Genomic DNA, 20,531 nt, shown 5'->3' with positions numbered 1-20,531 from the left:
CTCTATGTAACAAGTCCCCATAAACCACATTAGCTGAAATTTCTCAAATAAATATGGGTTCTATTTCTAATGATATACCCTTTAAATTCACAATTCCATGTTCACAAAGTGGTTGCTATAGAGAGATTTAAGGTAAAGCATTACTATGAGGAGCTAACAAAATGTTAATGATATAAGTAGGCTTAATGTTAAGAAATCCTATTAAAATCTCATTAAACAAAATTCAGTCCTGGCTGGGGAATTCATTTGGTTTAAGCTTCATCCCAATGTGCCATGGTTGCGGGTCCAATCCCCAGTCGGGGCACATATAAGAATCAACCAACAAATGCCCAAGTGAGTGGAACAACAAATCAATGTCTGTCTGTCTCTCACACACACACATCAAAAAAAAATTTTTAAGGGGGAGAAAATGGGGGCATCGGTAATAGTGTCAACAATAAAAATAAGTTAAAAATAGAAAATAAATATAGATCATTCAATTTACTACTGAAATTTTAATTTGCACACAAGAACATCTGGTTGTATAAGCAGAATTTAAAGTTAAGTATATTTCATAGAGTTGCTTTTTGAATGTCCTTGTATACACAAATACAATGATAGGAAAAAGGAGCCAAAGGATTCTGGGAAGAAAAAAAAAGCAACTGAAGAACATTTAATAATCCATAAGATTTTGCTCTAAGCTTTCTTTCATTCTTTCTCTGTTATCACCTCCACAGATGACTGTACCCTCTTCTAAACCTTCATCTCTAGCCTGACCTACATATCCAGCTGGGTATCTCCACCTTAACGTCCCACAGATGCCAAACAGTCAAGTACAAAGCTACAGTAAGTGTCTCTGGATGAATGAGACATGGGTGATTTCAACCCTTCTTCCATGCTTAAGATCTTTTATTCCATGTGGGAAAAATTATGCCCCACCCAACCCAACCCTCTTTCTCCTCAAAGACGTTTTGCTCCTCCTGGCTTGCCCATCTCAGTGACTGGTGCCATACCATTTTATCTACCTGGTTACTTAGCCAAAGCCCCGGCACACCTTCTTCTTCCTCATACCCACCTCTCTATTATTATTAAATTTCTCCTGCATTCATCCCGTCTTCTTCTCCCCATTATTACTCTCATGGAGCCCCTCATCTCTTCTCTACTAATTATATCTTCCTTCTCCCCACAACCCCATCCCTCCATGGCCCTGCCCTGCTACTACAAAGACACTAATCACCTTTCTTAAACACAAATTTAAAACTTGTGCTTTTATGTAAAACCATTCAGTCTCCACTCCCTTTTGATTAAAAATGAGGTCTTGGGCATAGTACACGAAGGCCCTCCACCAGAAAACCCTTGGCTAATTCTCCGTCACTCCTCCCAGTCCTGTACCCTACCCAAAGCTGACACTCCCTAGAAAATGATCTTTATTCTTTGCCTCACACAATGTCTCCTCCCGCATGCTGAGCACATCACAATATACACAGAAGAGTGTACACACAGTACACAACTGCAGTATCACCATTCCTTGTGTCATAATACTCGTCACACTACCTTCCTCTAACTCCGTGGAAACCCACTGCCATTCCCCACCCTGTGAGAATACGAGCTGTCCCAGAAAAAGGAGGCAGCATCTAATTAATGCTGGCAACCACTGTGCAGAACACAATGCTAGATGGGCGGCAAAAATGCATAAATAATAAAACTCAAACCACCAGCAAATACTTTCTAGCATTCTTTCCAGTCACCAGTTGCTATTGCACTGAAAATCACTTTTCTTAGTATTAAAAAAAGAAAAAAAGGCCAAAGATGTTAATAACCCTTACAAAAGAAATTATTCACATCTCAATAAAGCTTAACAAAAAAAATGAAAAGGCACTCATTTATTAAACACTTAAAAACTACTCAAAGTCATTTCAGCAGCAAACATGTAACATGGTAAAACTCGTTTTATTTTTTTCAGCAGTGTTGATATTTAGACAAAATAGATAACCTACACATAGTTTTTTTTTGCTTTTATTAGATAAATATTAACATTATCAGATTTTCTTTCTCCCTATTTCAAGAAACTACATAAGCAACTACTTTCACAGTGGTCCTCAACTATGGACAGTATTGAAAATCCTTCTCATTCTCCTTTATTCATTAAAGACTTAAGGCAAGATTAGCTGAATTACTGTTACATACTTGAATACTTTTTAAAAATCCTATAATACACATGTACTTATCATGAAATTAAGTCTGGGTTCTCTGTCCCCATTAATGAGGTTTTACTTAATTGTCTTCCTTTTTAGTGAGTTAGTGTAGCTGCACGCTGAAAGCTTCATGACGGTGGATCATTTTCAAATAAAAATCACTACACAAAAAAGGAAATGGGAAGCAATAAGTGAATTTTCTCCCTTTGCTGTATTTTCCTCAAGTTTTTAAGAAAGAATGCTCACTATGCAATTAACATGAAAACACTTTTAGTAGATAAAATATCACTAAATGAACAAAAAAAAAAACACACAAAACATTCCTTTGCAGTACACACCCACAAAAACTGAATGTAAATGCCACCAGATTTTTTTTTGCATGCTTTTTAAATCTGTTTTGTACACTATTAAATTTCTAGAGTCTAGAATAGTGTCTGCACATGGTGGTTACGTGCTCAAGATATTTGTTTAATATTTTCACTATTGGTCTTTTAAGCTGTATTATTTGTTTATAATGTTGAAATAAGCCTAATAAGGCCTATAAGGAACATACCTTCCAGCTCAATTTTATTCTGATTTATAAACAGCATGCTTGCTATAAATCAAGTTCTAGGTTTTAAAGGCTGCAGCAGGGGCCAGCAAAGTATGGCCTGTGCCCTGTTCTTGTAGGCCCCCAAGCCAAAATGGTTTTGTGAAAGACAAGAACATGTAAAAAAAATACCGTAAGTGGCCCACAAAACCTAAAATATTTACTATCTGGTCCTCTACAGAAAAAGTCTACTGACCCCTATAAATGAAACAAATCTAAGACCTCTAGAACTAAACCTCTGAATTTTTGGCTTCTTATTTGATTTGAAAACTATTTTGCATACTAAAAAAAAAATAACAAAAATGGAAGAAAAGGAAAAAAATGGAATACAGACAGAAAAAAATGAACTTAATTATATTTTAAATGAATAGAACTACACTTACAAAAAGAAACTAATCAAGCAATGTTTGAATACAGTATTTTCACTATATACCTTAAGTCTAAATAAAACATGAACAATAAACAAATATTAAATTCCAGTTAAAGGTTTGTTTTCACAGCCATAAGGTTTAGCAACTCTGAAACTACTCTCGGGTACCTTAGGGTTTATCAAAGTAAGTAAATATATTGTGAATAACAGAAACCAGTTTTCTCAGAGGAAGAAATTACAGATTAGGAAAGCGGAAAGCCCGGAATGACCCCTTCGGTGTTAGAATGGAATTGACAATATCAGGATGAACTCAATGGCTTTTTAGGTAAATAGATTTTTTTAAAAACCATGAAAATCTGTATATATACATATATGCATGTTCACCTACATATATAATTTCCAGCTCAATCTGTTCATAGATAGCTACTAGAAAAAGAAACTATAAGGGCTCCTTGGAGAAATGGCTGATTCCAGGAATGGAGTGGGAATGTCTTATCATACAAGAAATGGGGTACTCAAAAAATGATGAGCATATGTGAAAAAAAAATTAAAAATTAAAAAAAAAAAGCACAGGAGCCAGCTTGAATGAGCTTGGACTGGTCAAAACCGAGAGACAATGTAAGCATCAAAACCCCAATGGATAAAAAAAAATCCATTACGTTCATACTAATTAAAATGTGTACATACATAAATGGGAAGAAAAAAGTTAACGCCAACTAACACTGATACATAAACAATGAAAAATCAACTGATTCAGGCAAAAACTATGAATGGATGCAAGTTTGATGAGTAACAAGGCATCTGCATAGTTCCAAAATATCTCCCCCTAAGATACTTGTTACCAGGGGGAAACCTAACTTTGCAACGGACAAACCTTGCAGGAAAAAAGTTAACAACCCCATTAATGAATAAATGGACATCATGTGCTTCCAGAGAACGCAATCACTTCTGGAGTACTCCTGCCAAAAACGCACAACCTAAACCTGATCATGAAACAACAGCAGGCAAATCCATATTGAGAGAATCCTAAAAATAACTGGCCCATTGTCATCAAATATATTCAAAGGTCATAATACACAAAGACACAGTAATAACCAACTGCTGCAGACTAAAGGACACTAAAGACACAAGACAAGTGAGCACAAGGTGTAGTGTAGGATTTACTTTCTGTTAAGGACATTACTGGTACAATCAGTGAAATCTGAATAAGGCCTGCAACCATGGTAATGTATCAGTGTTAATTTCCTGATTTTGATAATTGTATTATGGTTATATAAGAGAATGTCCTTCTCTTAAGAAAATAGTTATTTAGAAGTGAATGGTATTAAGAATTGCAACTTACTCTTAAAATGTTCAAAAAAAAAAGTTTGCATGAGTTCATGTGTATATACAGAGAAAGAATAAGAAAGAAAACTTGGTTATAATTAGGTAAAGGAATCAGGATGAAGTGCACACAAAAATTCTTTATCATTCTTTCAATTTTTCTGTAAATCTGAAGTTGTAAAATAAAATTTAAAAAGTGGAAAAAATAAAGTTAACCTGTATTTGGACATTACGCTAGTAAAAGGGAACTGTGGGGAATCGAGGGATGGTTCTCCTTTAAAAGGAAGGGTAAGAAAAACATCCCAACCAGGGTTTGAGTCCCAGGTCCTTCCAGTCTGAGCTCCCACACACAGAGCTCCATCTCCTGAGTAAAACTGCAAGGATGGGCTTCAGTTTCCTCACCTGTGAAAAGGGGATCACACCTAGCCTACTCTTCTCACAAGGTTATCCTAAAGAGCCAGTAAAATATGACGATGGTTGGGGGAAAGAGGCACAGATTATAAAGCTCTATGTTACAGTGGCTAACTTTCTTAAAAAATTTAAAATACGTCTATTGACCTTAGAGGGGGAGGTAGGAGAGAAAGAAACACGGACGGGTTGCCTCTCATACACGCCCCAACTGAGGATCAAACCCAAAACCTAGGCATGTGCCCTGACTAGGAGTTGAACCCCCAACCTTTTGGTATATGGGACAACACTCCAACCAGCTGAGCCACACTGGCCAGGGCTACAGTGGCTCACTTTTAACAACGTTTGAGAAAGAAAAAGTACTTCAAAAATACAGAGTTTTTTTTAATACCAAAATTTTTTAAAAGTGCCTGAGTTTTTTTTGCATAGCAAATGGCTGTTACAGAAACTAGACATTTGCTATATGAGATGTTTAGGTTTGTAAAAATTTTAACTTTTCCAACATTCTTTTTAGCCATATGTCAAATATTTCAGTAAATTCAAATAACTATATTTATTTCTGCCAAAAAATACTTTATAGTATCAAAAAACTAAATTAAAGAAAGCCATTTACTAGGACTTGGTCAGCATATTTTAAAAAGTCAAGATATAACTGACAAACAATACTGTATCAGTTTCAGGTGTACTGCGCAGGTCAAACTTTGAGAAACTGTGACCCAGCACAACAAGATCTTTATATCATTTCCCATGTTCTACACAGTAAAATACATGATCCAAACAGTTCCATCCTTCACTTACAAGCTATTCAAATGAGCCCCGAGGAATCAAATCAAATTCAGAAAATGTGAAAGAGAGAGACCAAATTGTCTCGTGTACACTTAAATCAAGGAAAAGTTTGTTTTAAAAATAAAAAATATTAATTTATCCTTCTAAGTTCATAAAGGTTTGGTCACCACTTAAGAAAAGTATTTTTAATCATTTGCATGCGAAGACTAGTATCTCATTGACGAAACACCCTCAGTAATAGCTGTATTTTTAAGTTATGATTCCAAAATACCAAATGCATTTTAATACACGTTAGACCACTGCTGAACACAGTGCTATTTAAACACATCTGTCGCGCAGTCTTTATTTTGAACAGCAGACGAGCAATGCGGACTCCGTAAGGCAAAATGCTGAGAACAGACCAGGCAGACGTGAGCCTGGACAGAAGCGTGGCAGGCAAAGTGATCTCCAGCAAAGAATCAACCCGAGTCACTGGTTCTGCACACCAAGGACTACAAGAACGTGAGCTCCAAGAGGGAGTGCTTTTCATTTGTCTTGTTGATCACTACCCCAGCAGATAGAAGAATGCCTGGTACTTGGTTAGCATTCACTAAGTACTGATTAAATGAATGAACAAATGAATGAAAGAATGAAATCCCAGGTCTTTCAACTCAGCCTACATAAAGTACATTAAGTTGCAGAATTATTTAAAAAGCAAATCTGGCATACATTAACTCAATAGCCATACTGCCTTTAAAAAACAGGAACTAACAACCTATGTTCCCCATTCTGACTAAATAATGTCCAAGTTCATAACATATTTCTTAACCTATAGTAATAGATACCGTAACACATCCACATACCCTTCCCTGAGTGTAAAATACAGTGTTATCAGAAACTCTTGTAAAGCAGAATTAGAAAGACAAATGCATAAAATCGAAATCACAAAGAGCAAATGTATCATGTTTACAATCAAACTTGAGATAGCATTAAATCAGGTAAGAAATCACAGGCTACAGAAACACATCTCATCAGCATTTATTTCTTATAATAGTACCTCCACCAAAATCTGCTCTTCTATAATTAAAAAAATAAAAATTTGTCATTTTTGTTTCTCCATTCCTACAGCATATCTGTCAATGATTTGTCATCTTATAGTTTGAAAAACTTCCTCAAAATATAAGATGTATTTTACTTCCAACCATCAAATTAAGGAGTTTGCAATTTACTCATATTAAATAAGTAGTATTATATTTCTTTTACAAAATATACAATGAAATTATGTGGAGAAGAATGCAAATAAATGCAACCAGAGTATATATGACTTGTGCTCACTATTAAAGCAAATAACTTTTTTCTCTAAACCTATTTTTTGGTGAAGAAATTCATCTTATTCTCTGCATGTTCTCTTTGAGATTACTAATATATTCTATTTCTTCTGAGTCCCAAATAGGGCCCATATAATCAAGACATCATTTTAGCACCAGTTTAAACCTAATTATTTTCCAAAAGGCCTGCCTTACGCGGATTATAATCATCTTACTATGCTTCTTGTGTCCATGCTGCTGGAAAAGCAGTCTGTACAAGCAGGAAGTAGAGGCACAATCCTGAGAGAGAGGAGTAGAGAAAGATGTTGAGAAAACAAAACCAGAATAAATGAGCTCACTTAAAGAGCTTAGGAGCTCAGCCAGTGTTCAAGGTCAAGGTTGACTACATTCTCTCATACCATGGTGAGTTAGAAGCTGTCCAACACCAGCAAAATTGGCCCTAGAAAGAGATATCTGAAATTCTATGTACAAGTAGTAATACAGTCACTAATTCAAAGCAACTGTACTTCTAAAATAAGAACAAGTGATCATAAAATATGACTAATTCAGATACCGGGCAATATGGATGTCCCCTAAATTTCAATCATAATTACTGTAACAAACTCAATACGTGCCTAGAAACGGTTAAGCTATATATGTATCACATAAATTTCAATCATGTCAAAAGATTTTTATATTTCATCTTGAATGATCAAGACTATAACACTCTCAAATCATATACTCTCAAAACTATCCATCTAAATTTTTTTAATATTGGTTTAAAAACACACAACTTTTACTATATGTTGTTTTAAACTGAAAAACAATAAATGAAAAGCGTCATTACAACATAAAACTTAGAATGGCTTTAATCTAACTGGAACCTTCAATGGAGTAGTCTCCCTAGTAAGAAGTGAAATTATAAACACACCAGAGCTGATTTAAAATTTCCCATCCAACATCCTATACTCCTCCAGTGTCATAAAGTGACCTTCAAAATAGTGCTTATACACAGTAAGTCCTTCAAAAATTAATTCTCTATTTGGTCTAAGCATCTTCCAACAGGAAATCTAAATATAATCTCAAATCAGTCATTTATTTAAGAGGAGAAAACCGAATGTTCAGAAGTGTTACCTACACTGGTCGGGGGCACTCAACTACCTCGTATGTCACCTACCCCTTCAGACAAGAAATCTGTGTTTAGTGCACACTATGCAATAGGACACTGTGCTATGTACTGAAGATACAAAGCAATGACAATACATGGTCACTGTCACGGAACTTACGGTCTGGTGCGAAAAGCAAATAGTAATTACTTAAAATTGTAGTACTAATCAGTAGAAGGGAAAGAACAAAATGCTTTGAGATGGTTTGACAAGAGACCTAAATCAGTGATCCTCAACCAAGGTCAGTTTTGCCCTCCAAGTGACATTTGGTAATGTCTTGAGACGTCTCTGGTTGTCACAACAGTGCGCAGAAGCCAGGGTTGCTGATTAACGACCTAACAATTTCCTTGCAGCAAATAATTATCCAGTCCAAATGACCAACAGCGCTGAGGTAGAGAAACCCTGATCTAGACCACTGGGGCAGGGAGGGGTTGGTGAGGGCTTCCTTCCTCTGTAACACTTAGTATGTTACATCCTCAAGGAATTTTCACAAGGTGGAAACAGAAAAGGTGGCCTGATTGGATAATCAACCAAAATTTCCCATTGGAAAGTTAAAACAGGAAAGAAAGAGGAGAAAGATTCCCTGGTAGATGAAAATGAAAGGAAATGCAATGTTTAATAGCTGCTTCACATAAATTTCCTTTCCTGTACCACAAGCAAAGGGAAAATGCACAAATTAAATTTTTTTTCACGTTTTTATTTCCTTCCCACTGTTTTTCTACCAGCCCATGTCTACTACTAGATATTGGTGGAAAGAATATATACAAAGTACTATAGTTAAGCACATGAACATTCTTGATACAAAATCGGGAATGGAGTAGAGCGAAGATGGGATTTCACCCCGGTGCGCAAGACAAGGTAGAGAACTAACTGTGTTATGATTCTGGCAAGTCCACATCCCGGACTCGTTTCAAGAGTTCAGTTATCTGACTAACCGAATGACCCTGAGGACAAAAACGCTAACAACTCAGGTACCCTAAAAATCATAAAAGGTACTAGAACCTTCCCCTCTTAGAATTGATGAACCAAGGTAAACCCAAAAATTAAACCACACTGATTGTCCTGACACATCTCACACATACACATCTGGTCCCTTCCCACGCAGCCTGTTCAGAGCAGCAAGAGAACTGGGCCGGGGACGGCACACAGGGGGTAGGGTTGACCATGGCAGTGCAACCAGCTAGACAAAAAACCTCAAAAAAACATGGCCACTGACTGGTACTTGATTACGTTAAAGAGTTACTAAGTTTCTGAAGTGTGACAATGGTATTGGGGCTGTTCTGTGAAGTCTTTAAATACTAATACTATCCAATACATAAGGAAAACCCACCACCACATTCGCCTTATCTAAGCATAACCAATGCACAGCAGATTCTACAATTTTCAATATATTAGGAGTTCCTATGTTATGAAAGTACCCCCTCCAATTAAGTTATAATTTTCTAAAGAAAGGGTCACGCATTGCTATTCTCTCTTCCCTTTTTTTCAAAAATTCTACCATAACCAACTACCCCAGCATCCTTCCGGACATAGCACAACTGTGCAGCTCATAAAATTGCTGCAATCCAGCCATCAACTGCGGCTTGAGACTAGTCCACAGATGTAAGCAGACCACCGAGACCCTTTTCACTGCAGCGAGAACTCCACACCCTAAGAAGGAAAGGCCACCATCTCAGAGCAGCCACAACAGTGTCTCCTAATGGTAACAATTCCCCAGCTGACCCTTAGGAATTCTTCCATTCCCAACTGAACACAGACTCTCTTTCATTTCAGAACCAACACAGTGGTGGTGGGGTTAATTCTTTCATCACAATGACACTTAAGTGGAAATGAAGGTTTTCCCACACAACTGGCACAGTGGGCACCTAAATATCAATTCCTGAGCCTCAATCTCATTTAACTCATGATAATTCAGAGGAATTTACCACACGAAGGATTTTCTGACAGTGATTTTGAAGACATAGCTGGGGAGGCCACAGAACCCCTTTGAGAAATTACGGGGAAGGGGTCAGGGTAATCATGCTTCAAACACGTCCTGCATAAGGTCACAGGCTTCCAGAACTCATCTGTTGTGTGCAGACTAAACACCTGCATTCTTAACTAAAACTTCTGGCATGATCTTGTTTTCAAGCCAACTGGGCAGTCTTCAGACACCTGAGAATTAGCAAGCCATCAAAGCAAAGCATTTCATATTTTACATATTTTAAGTATCAAAATACCTCACTGACAAACCTTAATCATTATGCCTAGGACTAAATTTTGGTTGCTTATAAAGCAAACAGCATTTCTTTTTTAAGCTTTTTTTTTTTTATCCTCACTTAATGGCATGCTCATTGATGCTTTTTAGAGAGACGAGAGGCAGAGAAGCACAGATCAGTTGCCTTGCGTGTGAGACCCTCTGGGACTGGACAACAAATGGATTTCTTCGTAATTCAATGCTTCTAAAATGTTTAAATGTAGCAGAGAAAAGTGCCAAAGGACTCAGCCCAAGGATAAATGCTTTTCAAAACCAAATTCATTATAAGTAAACCTAAAATATCTTTTCCTCCTAATCCTGTAACTCAGACTTCTTTTTTGTTTTTGCATTTTACTACAAAGTTGAATAGAAAATACTTATTACTAAACTATTTCCCAGTATATGTTTACTTGCAACAAAATTTTCACATCAGCAAGCATTATAAGACATTCACAGAAACTATATTCAAAATCATAAAAAAAACTAACAAGATTATGTATTTTGTGTTTAAACAAAAAAACTAAGCATATTCTTATAATCTTCAAATGTATTTCCTTTTCTCAACCTGCTGGCTAGCTAACCCTACTTTCAAACACGGTGAAATTTGAGCATATTAAGTAACAAGGGAGTTAAAACAATGTTTTAAGGTATTTGAAACAAGGGGAGAGAGGTGAATGCTACCCACATGAAAACGGGAATACTGCTACTTGTTCCGGTAAAGATTAAACAAGAGGTTAAATGCCATGTCAATGTTAGGCCTCTGATACTTAATGTCAATACTAAAATGAAAAACCAACTAACATGTCTGCCCACTGTGCTCTCCTGTGACCAACCAGTATGCTTGTTTTTATCTACCCCATAAGGGATCCTATTTAACACCTCCTAGAGAATACATATTAAGAACCTTTTAAACAAACATGAGAGACCCCATCAAAAAGTGGTGGGGTGGGGTAATCAAATAACTGTAGAAGAGCAAGGACTTTTTATAATGAAAAACATAAACACTATTCATGCTGCAGCACTCTATGTAGCAAATGAAAAGGCTACATGCGTGGGGGGGGGGGGGGCGGTCCTGCACAGGTGTGAAACAATTATTAACAACAAATTAGGACGCGGTGTCATTAAACACTTTCTACTCCACATTTTAAGCACTATATTGTGGGGGTAGTACCAGATTTTATAATTTGCCCCAAATTATCAGCTATCAATTTATAAATAAAATGGAAAAGATTCTCAAGTCTACTGCTAATTATTTATAAAGGAGTGACTTTTTTTAAAAAAAAAAGTACAAAAAATGCTTGTTTTCACACAACTGTGTCACTGCTCTAACCTAGAGTCCAAGTCACAGGAACGTTATCTAACTTTTAGCCTCCTGGCCAATTTGCTTCCCAAATGCCACTTCTTGGGAGGGGGAGGGGGGGATGAATATGAAAGGAAAGAAACAAAACTGTAAAGCGACTTTTAAAGGTATTGTCCTCTTGAAATTATCAAGACATGCCTGGTACTTTAAGAGGTTGAGTAAGATTTTGTTAATCATACCAAAGAACAGGGTTATTAGCACCTTCACATGGAAAGTTCATAGAATTTGTGTGAATTTAGTTAACATGACATTAAATTTTTTTCTGAGGCATACAGGTAAAGGATAATTCTGGTTGTGTAAGCATGTACTCGTGTTTATTTAACGTTTGCATTAAAGTCTTAAGTCGGAGTTTTAACGTTTTTTAAATATACTTTATCAAAGCCTAGCTCCCTTCCAACTAGTAAATTCAATTAAACGGTGAAAATTAGACACCTGCGGTTAGAAATGTGGTGTTAGATCTGACACGTGAATGAGCCCTTGGGAAATCCTTCCCCAGCATCCTCCCTCTCTCTAAGCACAGACCTCTTCCTCCCGTCTGTCTTTTGGTCGTGATGATGGGGGGTGAGGGGGGTAGGGAAGGGGGGTCGGCTAAGAATAAAAAGTCACCGAATTACCTCGCTTCCCGACCAACCACCCTCTTAGCCTAAGTCCCTAGTTGGCAGGTTACCTAGCCACCAGTGTCTCGATTACGCACACTAGGTGCACTGTGACCCGAGATCAGCACCCTTTCCGTGCTTTCTGCACCATCCGCCATCGGCGCCTGACTCATTCAAGACCGCGGGGAGGGCTGGGCAGTGAATGTCCATCCAGCGTGCAGTTCAAACCCCACAGGCCCAGGGAAGAGGTGGGTGGGCCAGGCCTCGGAGGAACGGACCCCCAGAGACCCGCCAGGGGCCTCAGGGGGAGGGGCCCAATGGGGCTTTCCCTCTAACCCCCGCAGCCACTCAGTCGGGCGCAGGAGACACCGGAACCTCCCTCCGCCCTGGGACCGCCCTCCCCCCCGGATTCGGGGGAGGGGCGCCGGGGCAAAGAGACACCCCTCCCCCCACCGGGGACACGGCTAGGCCGCCACTCGCCCTATTCTGAAAAGCCCCGCAGGCCTGTGCCCACCCTCCTCCTGCGAGCCTGGGTCCGGTCTGGTGCGGGAAAGTGGGCAAAAGGGGAGGTTCGGCTGCGATACCAACCTCGCTGTTGAAGATTTTCACAGCCTCCATGTTGTCGGTGCGGAGGCCCCGAGCCCGGCGGCGGAAGAGGCGGCGGCCACTGCACTGGGTGGGGAGAGCGAGGCGCAGGCGGCAGCTCAGCTGCGAGAAGGGGCGCCGGCGGGAGAGCGGGCCGCGGCGACCCCGGGCCGGGCGTGGAAGGGCAAGCGCTGGCGGGGAAGGGCTCCCTCAGGGGCAGCGAGGCGCGGGCATGGCCGCTGGGGCGGGCGGAGCGCCGGGCTGGGGAACACAGGCGCTGCCTGGGCGGGTCGGCGGCGGCGGCGGGGGAGGGGCTGGGCCGCGGCGCCTTATCTCCTCGGCCCCGCTCCGTCTCAGTCTTCCACGCTAGAGCCCCGTCCCCTGTACTCTCCACCCCCTTCGATCTCTGCCTCCGATAGGCTCCTGTTTCACCTCCCCGCCGCTCGGGCGGCAGGAACCCGCGGCGCCAGGCGAAGACGGAGGAGGAAGCGCTGGCAGCAGCAGCTGCGGCATCCAATATGGCGGAACCGAGTCCGGCCGCGTAGCTCCGAGATCCGCGGCGCCGGCCAGCGCGCCCCCTGGCGGCTGGACCGCGAGGCCCGGGCGGCCGCTCGGAAACCATAGAGGAGTGCGGGCCAGAGCGTCGTCGCCCGGAGGCCCGGCTCCTCCGGCCCCGGGACTGCCCGCTCCCGGCCCCTTTCCCGCGCCCGGCCCACGCGGGGGGCGATCGCAATAACACCGTGGAGCTCCTCCGCCGACCCGTGGAGGACTGTGTAAAGCGTTGCTCGAAATAAAAATCAAACGCCCCTACAAAAACTCAAGTTTAGGAAATAACATTGTCCACGTTTTTTGTTGCCATGTGGATTTACCCTTTCGCGGAGTGGCCGGGTTTAGTTACTATTGAGAACTTGACCGGACAGTGGCTTAGAGGTTAGCAGACGAAAGAAAACTTCCTAGTCATTCATTTATTTGCTGATGATGTGCCCAAGCATTTTGAAAGCGTGGGGAGGAAACGTTAGAAACAAAAGCTTCGGAGCCGGGCGGGGGCAGAGGGACGGGGAAGCTCGCTCGCAGCCCGCGAGCAGCGCGGTGCAGGAAATGCACGCTCGTAAAATCCCGGGGACTGGGGTGGCACAGACAATGGGTGCATTTGTCTGGGCGCCAGAAAGCGGAGCCTCAGATGCACAAGTTTTGGTTAGGTGAAAGGGAACCCATTTTTGTGGGAAATGAGTTATTCTAAAGGAATTTTGCCCGAGGTTGTTTGAAGTAAGAGTGAATACAGTATTCCTAGAGGAAACGGGAGATGCTGCTAGCAAAAATGCCTCCTCTCTCACTTTGTGCAATGTAAAATCACCAGTACCAAAATAAAAGTGAACTTTTATTTAGAATTAACAGTTGAGGTGTATCATTGAACCGCAAACACTGCCGTCCTCTTGCTGAGCGTGGTTTTCAGCAGTCCTTTCTCCTTAATTCACTCAAAGGAAAGAGGGAAATGAGAGGAGAATGTTTCCGTGGAGGGTTGTTAGAATCAAGGTACTAAGAGCTGAATCCCACAGCCCTATGAAACTCAGAAACGAAGGCCTTCACTCTTTAAGGTCTTTGAGTCACCTTATTGACATCTTGAAGATGGGACTGGCAACTGACAAGGTAAAAGAATAACTTCATTAGTAAAGACTTAATAATTCTACCTTCAAATCTCAAAGTTGTCCCAAAGTTCTCCATCGCTATTTGCCCCCAATCCTCATAGGCCAAGCCATGATGATCTCTTGCCAGGAATTACAGTAGCTCACGTGATGACGGTTTGGTTAATGAAGGACCGCATGTAAGAGTAGTCCCATAAGACTGAAAAATTCCTATCGCCTAGTGACATCACAGCTGGACCTAACCCTGTAGTGCAACTGAATTACTCGTGTGTTACTGTGCTGATGTTGGTGTAAAAAAACCTACCACCCTGCCAGTCATATGAAACTATAGCACGTACAATTATGTATAGTACATAATAATAAATGACTATGTTACTGGCTTCTATTTACTGTACTTTTTATCATTTTAGAGTGTATTCTTTCTACTTGTAAAACAGTATGCTGTGTCCTGCCAGCAGCAGCCTCATACATATGTTCACTGCATGTCTTCAATGAATCATTTCTCTTGTGCTTGACTTAGTCTCGTGTTGTTTTATAGTCATATGATCTACAGGTTGCAGCCTAGGAGCAACAGGCTACACCACAAAGCCCAGGTGGGTAGGGGGCTAAACCATCTAGGTTAGTGTAAGTGCCCTCTACGACATTCCCACACCAACAAAAGAACCTAACACCCTTCTCAGAACCGATTCCATCAGTAAGTGGCTTGTGGCTGTAGTTCATTCTTCAGACTGTAGCCAGAGGAATTTGGGGGGGTTGGCTTTGTTTTTAGACAGAAATCAGAACAGGTTACTGACTTAATCCCTCACTTGCATCCCTTCAAAAGTTCCCCAAAGTATTTCAGATACGATCATAACCTCTTACCATACAGAGCCTGGCCACCTCACCTCACACTGTCTTCCCCCTTGCTCATTCTGGCCACATGACCTCCTAGGTTCCTTGACAACTTGTTTTCCAACCTAGGAGGATGTTTGCATGTGCCTCTTCCTCCAGTGGGGCGCTATCGCTTGGTTATTTTCATTAGCTGACTCCTCATCCTTTTGCCCTCCTGCAAGAGGTCAGTCTGCTCAAAGGAGCATGCTAAGGCTTACACAAGTCACCCCCTCAGTTCTGCTCATGCCAGATTCTCAACATCCACTGCTTAGGCAGATGAGGGGTGGTTTATTCAGTCAGTCAGTCATTAATGAAGGTTGACTGAATTACTTAAGCCTGGGAAATTCAAATGCAATTCAAGCTAAAAAATAAAATCAGGCATTAACAGGTTATGTGACTTGGTTTAGTAAAGCTTCCACACCCAGAAAGATAGCAAAGGGCATACATTGACCGGGGAAAGGGAAAAAGAAAAAAGAGGACAGCCTACGCACTCTTAAGGTAACAAGGAAGTGAAACAAGATGAAAAGTAGAGAAAGTGAGAGGAGGCTAAAGAAAGCCAGGAGGCCCAGAGCAAAGACCAAATAGTTTATGCACAACTTCACACCTCCACAATGTAGCAGTGCCAATACTCTAGTATATGCATGTATATATCAGTTAAGATTCCTGTTTCCAGCATAACCCATTCGAGCTAGTGTAAGCATGAAAGAATTCACTCTTACAATACAGGTTTTTCTCCTATAACCCAAAGTCAGGAATGCAAGGTTCTCACTTGGAGATAAAGCCTTGAAAGGGACAGTCAGTTAAAAATGAACTCATTAGGATGGAATCTAACCCGACGTGACTGGTGTCTTTACAGGAAGAGGAGATTCAATGTTTCAGTGGTTTTCTAGGATGTTCCTTGGGCTCATACAAAATGCCCAGCTTTTCATGCCTTCTTACCTTTGTATTTTGACCATTGGACAAGCAAAGGTGATGACCAGGAGGAGGGGGCAGGTGGGAGGAAGTGGAGGAGGGTAAAGGGGGGATAAATGGTGATGGAAGGAGACTTGACTTCTTGACTTGGGGTGCTGAGCACACAGTACAGTGTGCAGAGGATGTGTGTAAAATCGTATACCTGAGACCTGCATAATTTTTTAACCAGTGTAACCCCAATAAATTTAATTAAAAAGGAGGGAAACGGTGAATAAGACATGACAATAGTGTTTTTAAAAGGCAAAGTAGCAACCCAAATGAAAGAAAGGCTAGGAGTGAAGGTTTGGCCTGGAAAGCATATTAAAGAGATGGTGATCAAAAGTACTAACGGTTGCCCTAAAATTGGGTAGTTAGAAGTCTAGGTGTTTCCATGAGATCTAGTCAATAGGATCCATTGGTGGCTTTGGTGAGAACAGCTTCAGTGTAGTGACAGGCAAAATTTAGAGTGCAGTGGGCTGAGAAGTGATTTACGAACAACTTCATTCAAAAGGCTTAGAGTGGAGAGAGGAGAAGTATGAAATGAGTTAGAGAACAAGGGGTCACGGCCGTGGTCCCTACACTGTGCACCGAGGCGCCCGGGAGCCCAGCGGCGGGCTCAGAGGGCCGTCGCAGGACGGACACCGGAGCCAGCCTGGGAAACACATCACCGCCCCAGGGCGCGCAGGAAGGCCCGCGGGGAATTCGCAGCTTCTGCCTTAGGTCGCACCGCATTCCTTCCGACCCAGTCACGCCTGTGTCAGTCGAGCTGGGTCTGCAGAGTTGTCGCTGGGATGAAAAGGAAGTGCCTGTGTGAAAAAATCCCTGTGGAACGGGAAATACGGGCGGACGTGGCCAATCTGATTTCTAGAATGGAGAAGCTGCTCAGTGCCCCATGGTTAAGTAATACGCCATCTGAGAATGAAAAGGAAGGTTTCCTTCGTGTTGCTACGTGTTCTCTTTTCAAACTGATACTAAGTGGTTGGAACATAAGTACTTGTTGGGTTGGTTGACCCAAACCACATAAAAATGGAACTGGGAGGTATTTATTTGGTCCTAGGGGACCAACCATGAAAAAAAAATATTGAGATACAAAGAGCACTTTTTTTTTTCCTTCAAAATCTGGCATGTGGGGATTGAGCTAGATTGATTCGATTTAGAAAACTCAACTTAGGCCAAAGGGAAGGGAGCAAATGAGAGGTAGCAGCGACCCCTCAGGAGAAACCTGCCACTGGGAGGGGGAGAGAAGGTGGGCACAGATCCTGCGCACTCCCCATCCATCGGGGTCTCAGCTGCCCCTCCAGGGAGAGCAGGCCCTCCTCCACAGAGCATCCGCAGTCTAGCATTCTCTACACCCTCCAGCCCCATATTGATTTTTTCCCCTCTAAATCCAAATCCCCACGATCCTTTGTCTTCACCGTGTTTGGTCTCTTTTCAGATTCTTCAAGAATTAAATAGTCTTTCACCAAAAAATAAAATAAAAAAAGAAAGAACACTAAAGAAATGTAACAATGTAAGTATGGTGCTGATTTCTGTTACCCGTTACACATGTTTCAAAAAATGTTTCTAGTATCCAGCAAACAACTAACAAAATTAAGCGCTTATTATCATCCCTTTGTAAGAAGATGAAAATGAGTGTCAAAGTAGGTAAACAACCTTTGCCAGAACCCAAAGTAATGAACCAAGTGGATACAAACATGAATTACTCCTTGTGTGCTTGTGCTTACTATTTGTAACACTGTTGCCTATATTAATGGTTAATTTTTTTCTGGGTTCAAACAGCCCTGTTTTATTTGTTTTTTTTTTTTTCTTTTGACCCTTTGACCCCCTTCACCCATTTCTCCCAACCCCCAAGCCTCATTCCTGGCAACCAGCAACCTGTTCTCTGTATCTATGAACTTGTTCTTTGTTTGTTTGTCTTTATTCCATTTATTAGGGAGATTACATGGTATTCTTTGTATTGAATCACAACTCAAACAAGAGTGATAACCATACTGGTGGAGTGAAGACATTATTGTTAAAAAGTCAATTGTCAAAGTGACTGAAAGTTTCAATGAAATTTTTTTTTGGTAAGCAGTGTTTCTTTCCCCGTAGAAAACAACAGGCTGATTCCAGATTTTGTATGAAGATGAAAAGGATTTCAAATACCTACAACAACTTTGAACGAAGTTGGAAGGACTTATAAACCACCTCATCTAAAATATCATCGTAAAGCTGGAGCTGCAGGACAATGTGGTATTGGGGTATAAATAAAACGTCGATAGAAAAGACTAGAAAGCCCAGGAAGATAGATATAGATATTCCCACACATGCATTGTTTATTCATTTTCAACGACAGTGCCAAGGTAATTCACTGTCTTTTCAATAATGGCAGTAGAAAAAAGGGGAGTTCAATGGGGAGGGCGTGGCTAACCCTTGCAGCACACCATAGGTAGAAAGCAGGAGGAGGAGCTTACATGGAGAGAGGATGGGGTTGGGAGTAATGGAGAACACCATCTCATGAAGGTCACGGCCACAGCCACTTCTGATTGCTTCTTCAGTTTCACCGTTTCCTCTGACCACCACCCCCCCCCATAATTTGAGTTCCTTAAATGCAATATTCTGTGGTTTGATTCTAGACATTGCCTTGCTATTTCGTTTTGCGGGAATGCTTTCTACACAATTGCATCTCAGTTTTATATGGATAATTTGTAGCCGTTCATCCGTTTGTTTTCCTCTTGATTAACTGATAAATGTATACAATATTTATAATGTAAGAATGATACAAAAATTAAAATCAAATACATGTGTAGCCTTCTCTGAGAGGGATTCATGAGGACAATTCCAGGTTCAATGTGAGCTGGGAGGATTCACAGACTCAGAAAGCAGTCATATTTGCAGTATGATTTATCTCCGTGAAACGACACAAGGCACAATCAGCGGAGGGAAAAGACACAAGGAGACCAGGTGCCAGCTCCCAGGAGCCCTGTCCCTCAGGGGTCACCCCAGATGAGTTTAACATTTCCAGCAATGAGTTGTGACAGCACGAATGAAATGTTGCCTATCTGGGAAGCTCACCGGAGACGCGGCGCCCAGGGGTTTTATTGGGGCGGGACATGCAGGCTCCCTCTGCCAGGCGCGCATGAAAAGTCAAGACTTCCGGAAGGACAGCAGGTGTTTGGCACAAACCGCAATGTTTGTGCAAACATTTTAGGCATGATGGGCCACTCTAATCAGGCAGTGGTGGGAGCTCTTCCAAGATCATATCCGAGCTCCCAGACACCAGCCAAGGTCTAAACTTGGAGGTCTTCCTAAAAGGCCTGCCGTTGACCTGCTCTGTGCAGACTCATCCCAATTCCTGTTGCTCTGCATCCTAAGCATCTCCCCTATGCCCACCAAGTAGCCGCCATAAACGAGTATTTATCATGCCCTTGCTTTTTCCCTGTGTATTTATAATACATATGTATGCGCATACAATTTATTTTTGGTTTTGCAATATTTTGAATGTCATATAAGTGAGGTAATATATTTCTCCATTTTTCATTAATATAATGTTTATAAGACTCATTCTTATGTTGATACCTGTGTATTCTAATGTGTGCATGTCTGTATGATATTATCTGTACACCTGCATTTGGGGAAGATGGCATATAATCTTTACCTCGAAGTATTATCTTTAAATTTGTTCACTGATGCATTATTTATACTAGTAGAAACAAACCAAGTTCTATCAAAAAAAGTAATGAATAATTGAGTTGTAAGGCAGAAGATAATTTAGAATATGAAGTATGCCATCATATAGCTGTGTATGAAATGCACAGTTATATAGCTGTATAACAGATATAAATATCTGTCATAAGGGAGCAGGACATGTTCTGGTTGTGCGGAAAACAAGGCCGTGATTTGTCGAGCACTGATGAGCAACTGTTCAGAAATAGCTAAGTTGGTATTTTTTCATTTCCAGCTTCCCAAAGCACTGAGCTGACATTTCCTTCCTCCTCACTCACAGTTTATACAGGCTCAGCGCTGAAGAGAAGGTAAGCGTACATCCATGCTTGGTCCTGTGTGGACTGTGAACAAGTGGCCAGACGAAGTTTCTGCTTCTGTGAAGTAGCCAGACAAGACCGAGAGTGTCTTTGGTGTCCGCTGAGGAAAGGGCTTCAAAGCTGAAGAGCAGGCTCTTAGTGATCAGGCTTTTTTTTTTTAAGAGTC

General features: G+C 41.2%; 1 protein-coding gene and 1 long non-coding RNA gene across 2 annotated transcripts in view; one reads left to right on the top strand and one right to left on the bottom strand.

The window, feature by feature from the left end:
* Window positions 1-13,392, bottom strand: part of SCAF8 (SR-related CTD associated factor 8) — a 77,018-nt gene extending 63,626 nt beyond the window's left edge. Inside the window, 4 exon segments of the mRNA XM_028508641.2 lie at window positions 7,173-7,220; window positions 7,222-7,236; window positions 12,883-12,966; window positions 13,312-13,392. Of these exon segments, the coding sequence (XP_028364442.1) occupies window positions 7,173-7,220; window positions 7,222-7,236; window positions 12,883-12,966; window positions 13,312-13,392 (228 nt within the window).
* On the top strand, window positions 11,811-14,267 carry LOC118500378. The gene is made up of 2 exons (XR_004902945.1): window positions 11,811-12,970; window positions 13,299-14,267. It is a non-coding gene; the product is annotated as an uncharacterized LOC118500378 (long non-coding RNA).
* Window positions 14,268-20,531: the final 6,264 nt, after the last annotated feature.

The sequence above is a fragment of the Phyllostomus discolor genome, chromosome 4 (genome assembly GCF_004126475.2).
Source record: "Phyllostomus discolor isolate MPI-MPIP mPhyDis1 chromosome 4, mPhyDis1.pri.v3, whole genome shotgun sequence".
Taxonomy (NCBI): domain Eukaryota; kingdom Metazoa; phylum Chordata; class Mammalia; order Chiroptera; family Phyllostomidae; genus Phyllostomus; species Phyllostomus discolor.
Note: the sequence above shows the minus strand (reverse complement) of the source record. Positions and strands in the feature narration are given on the sequence as shown.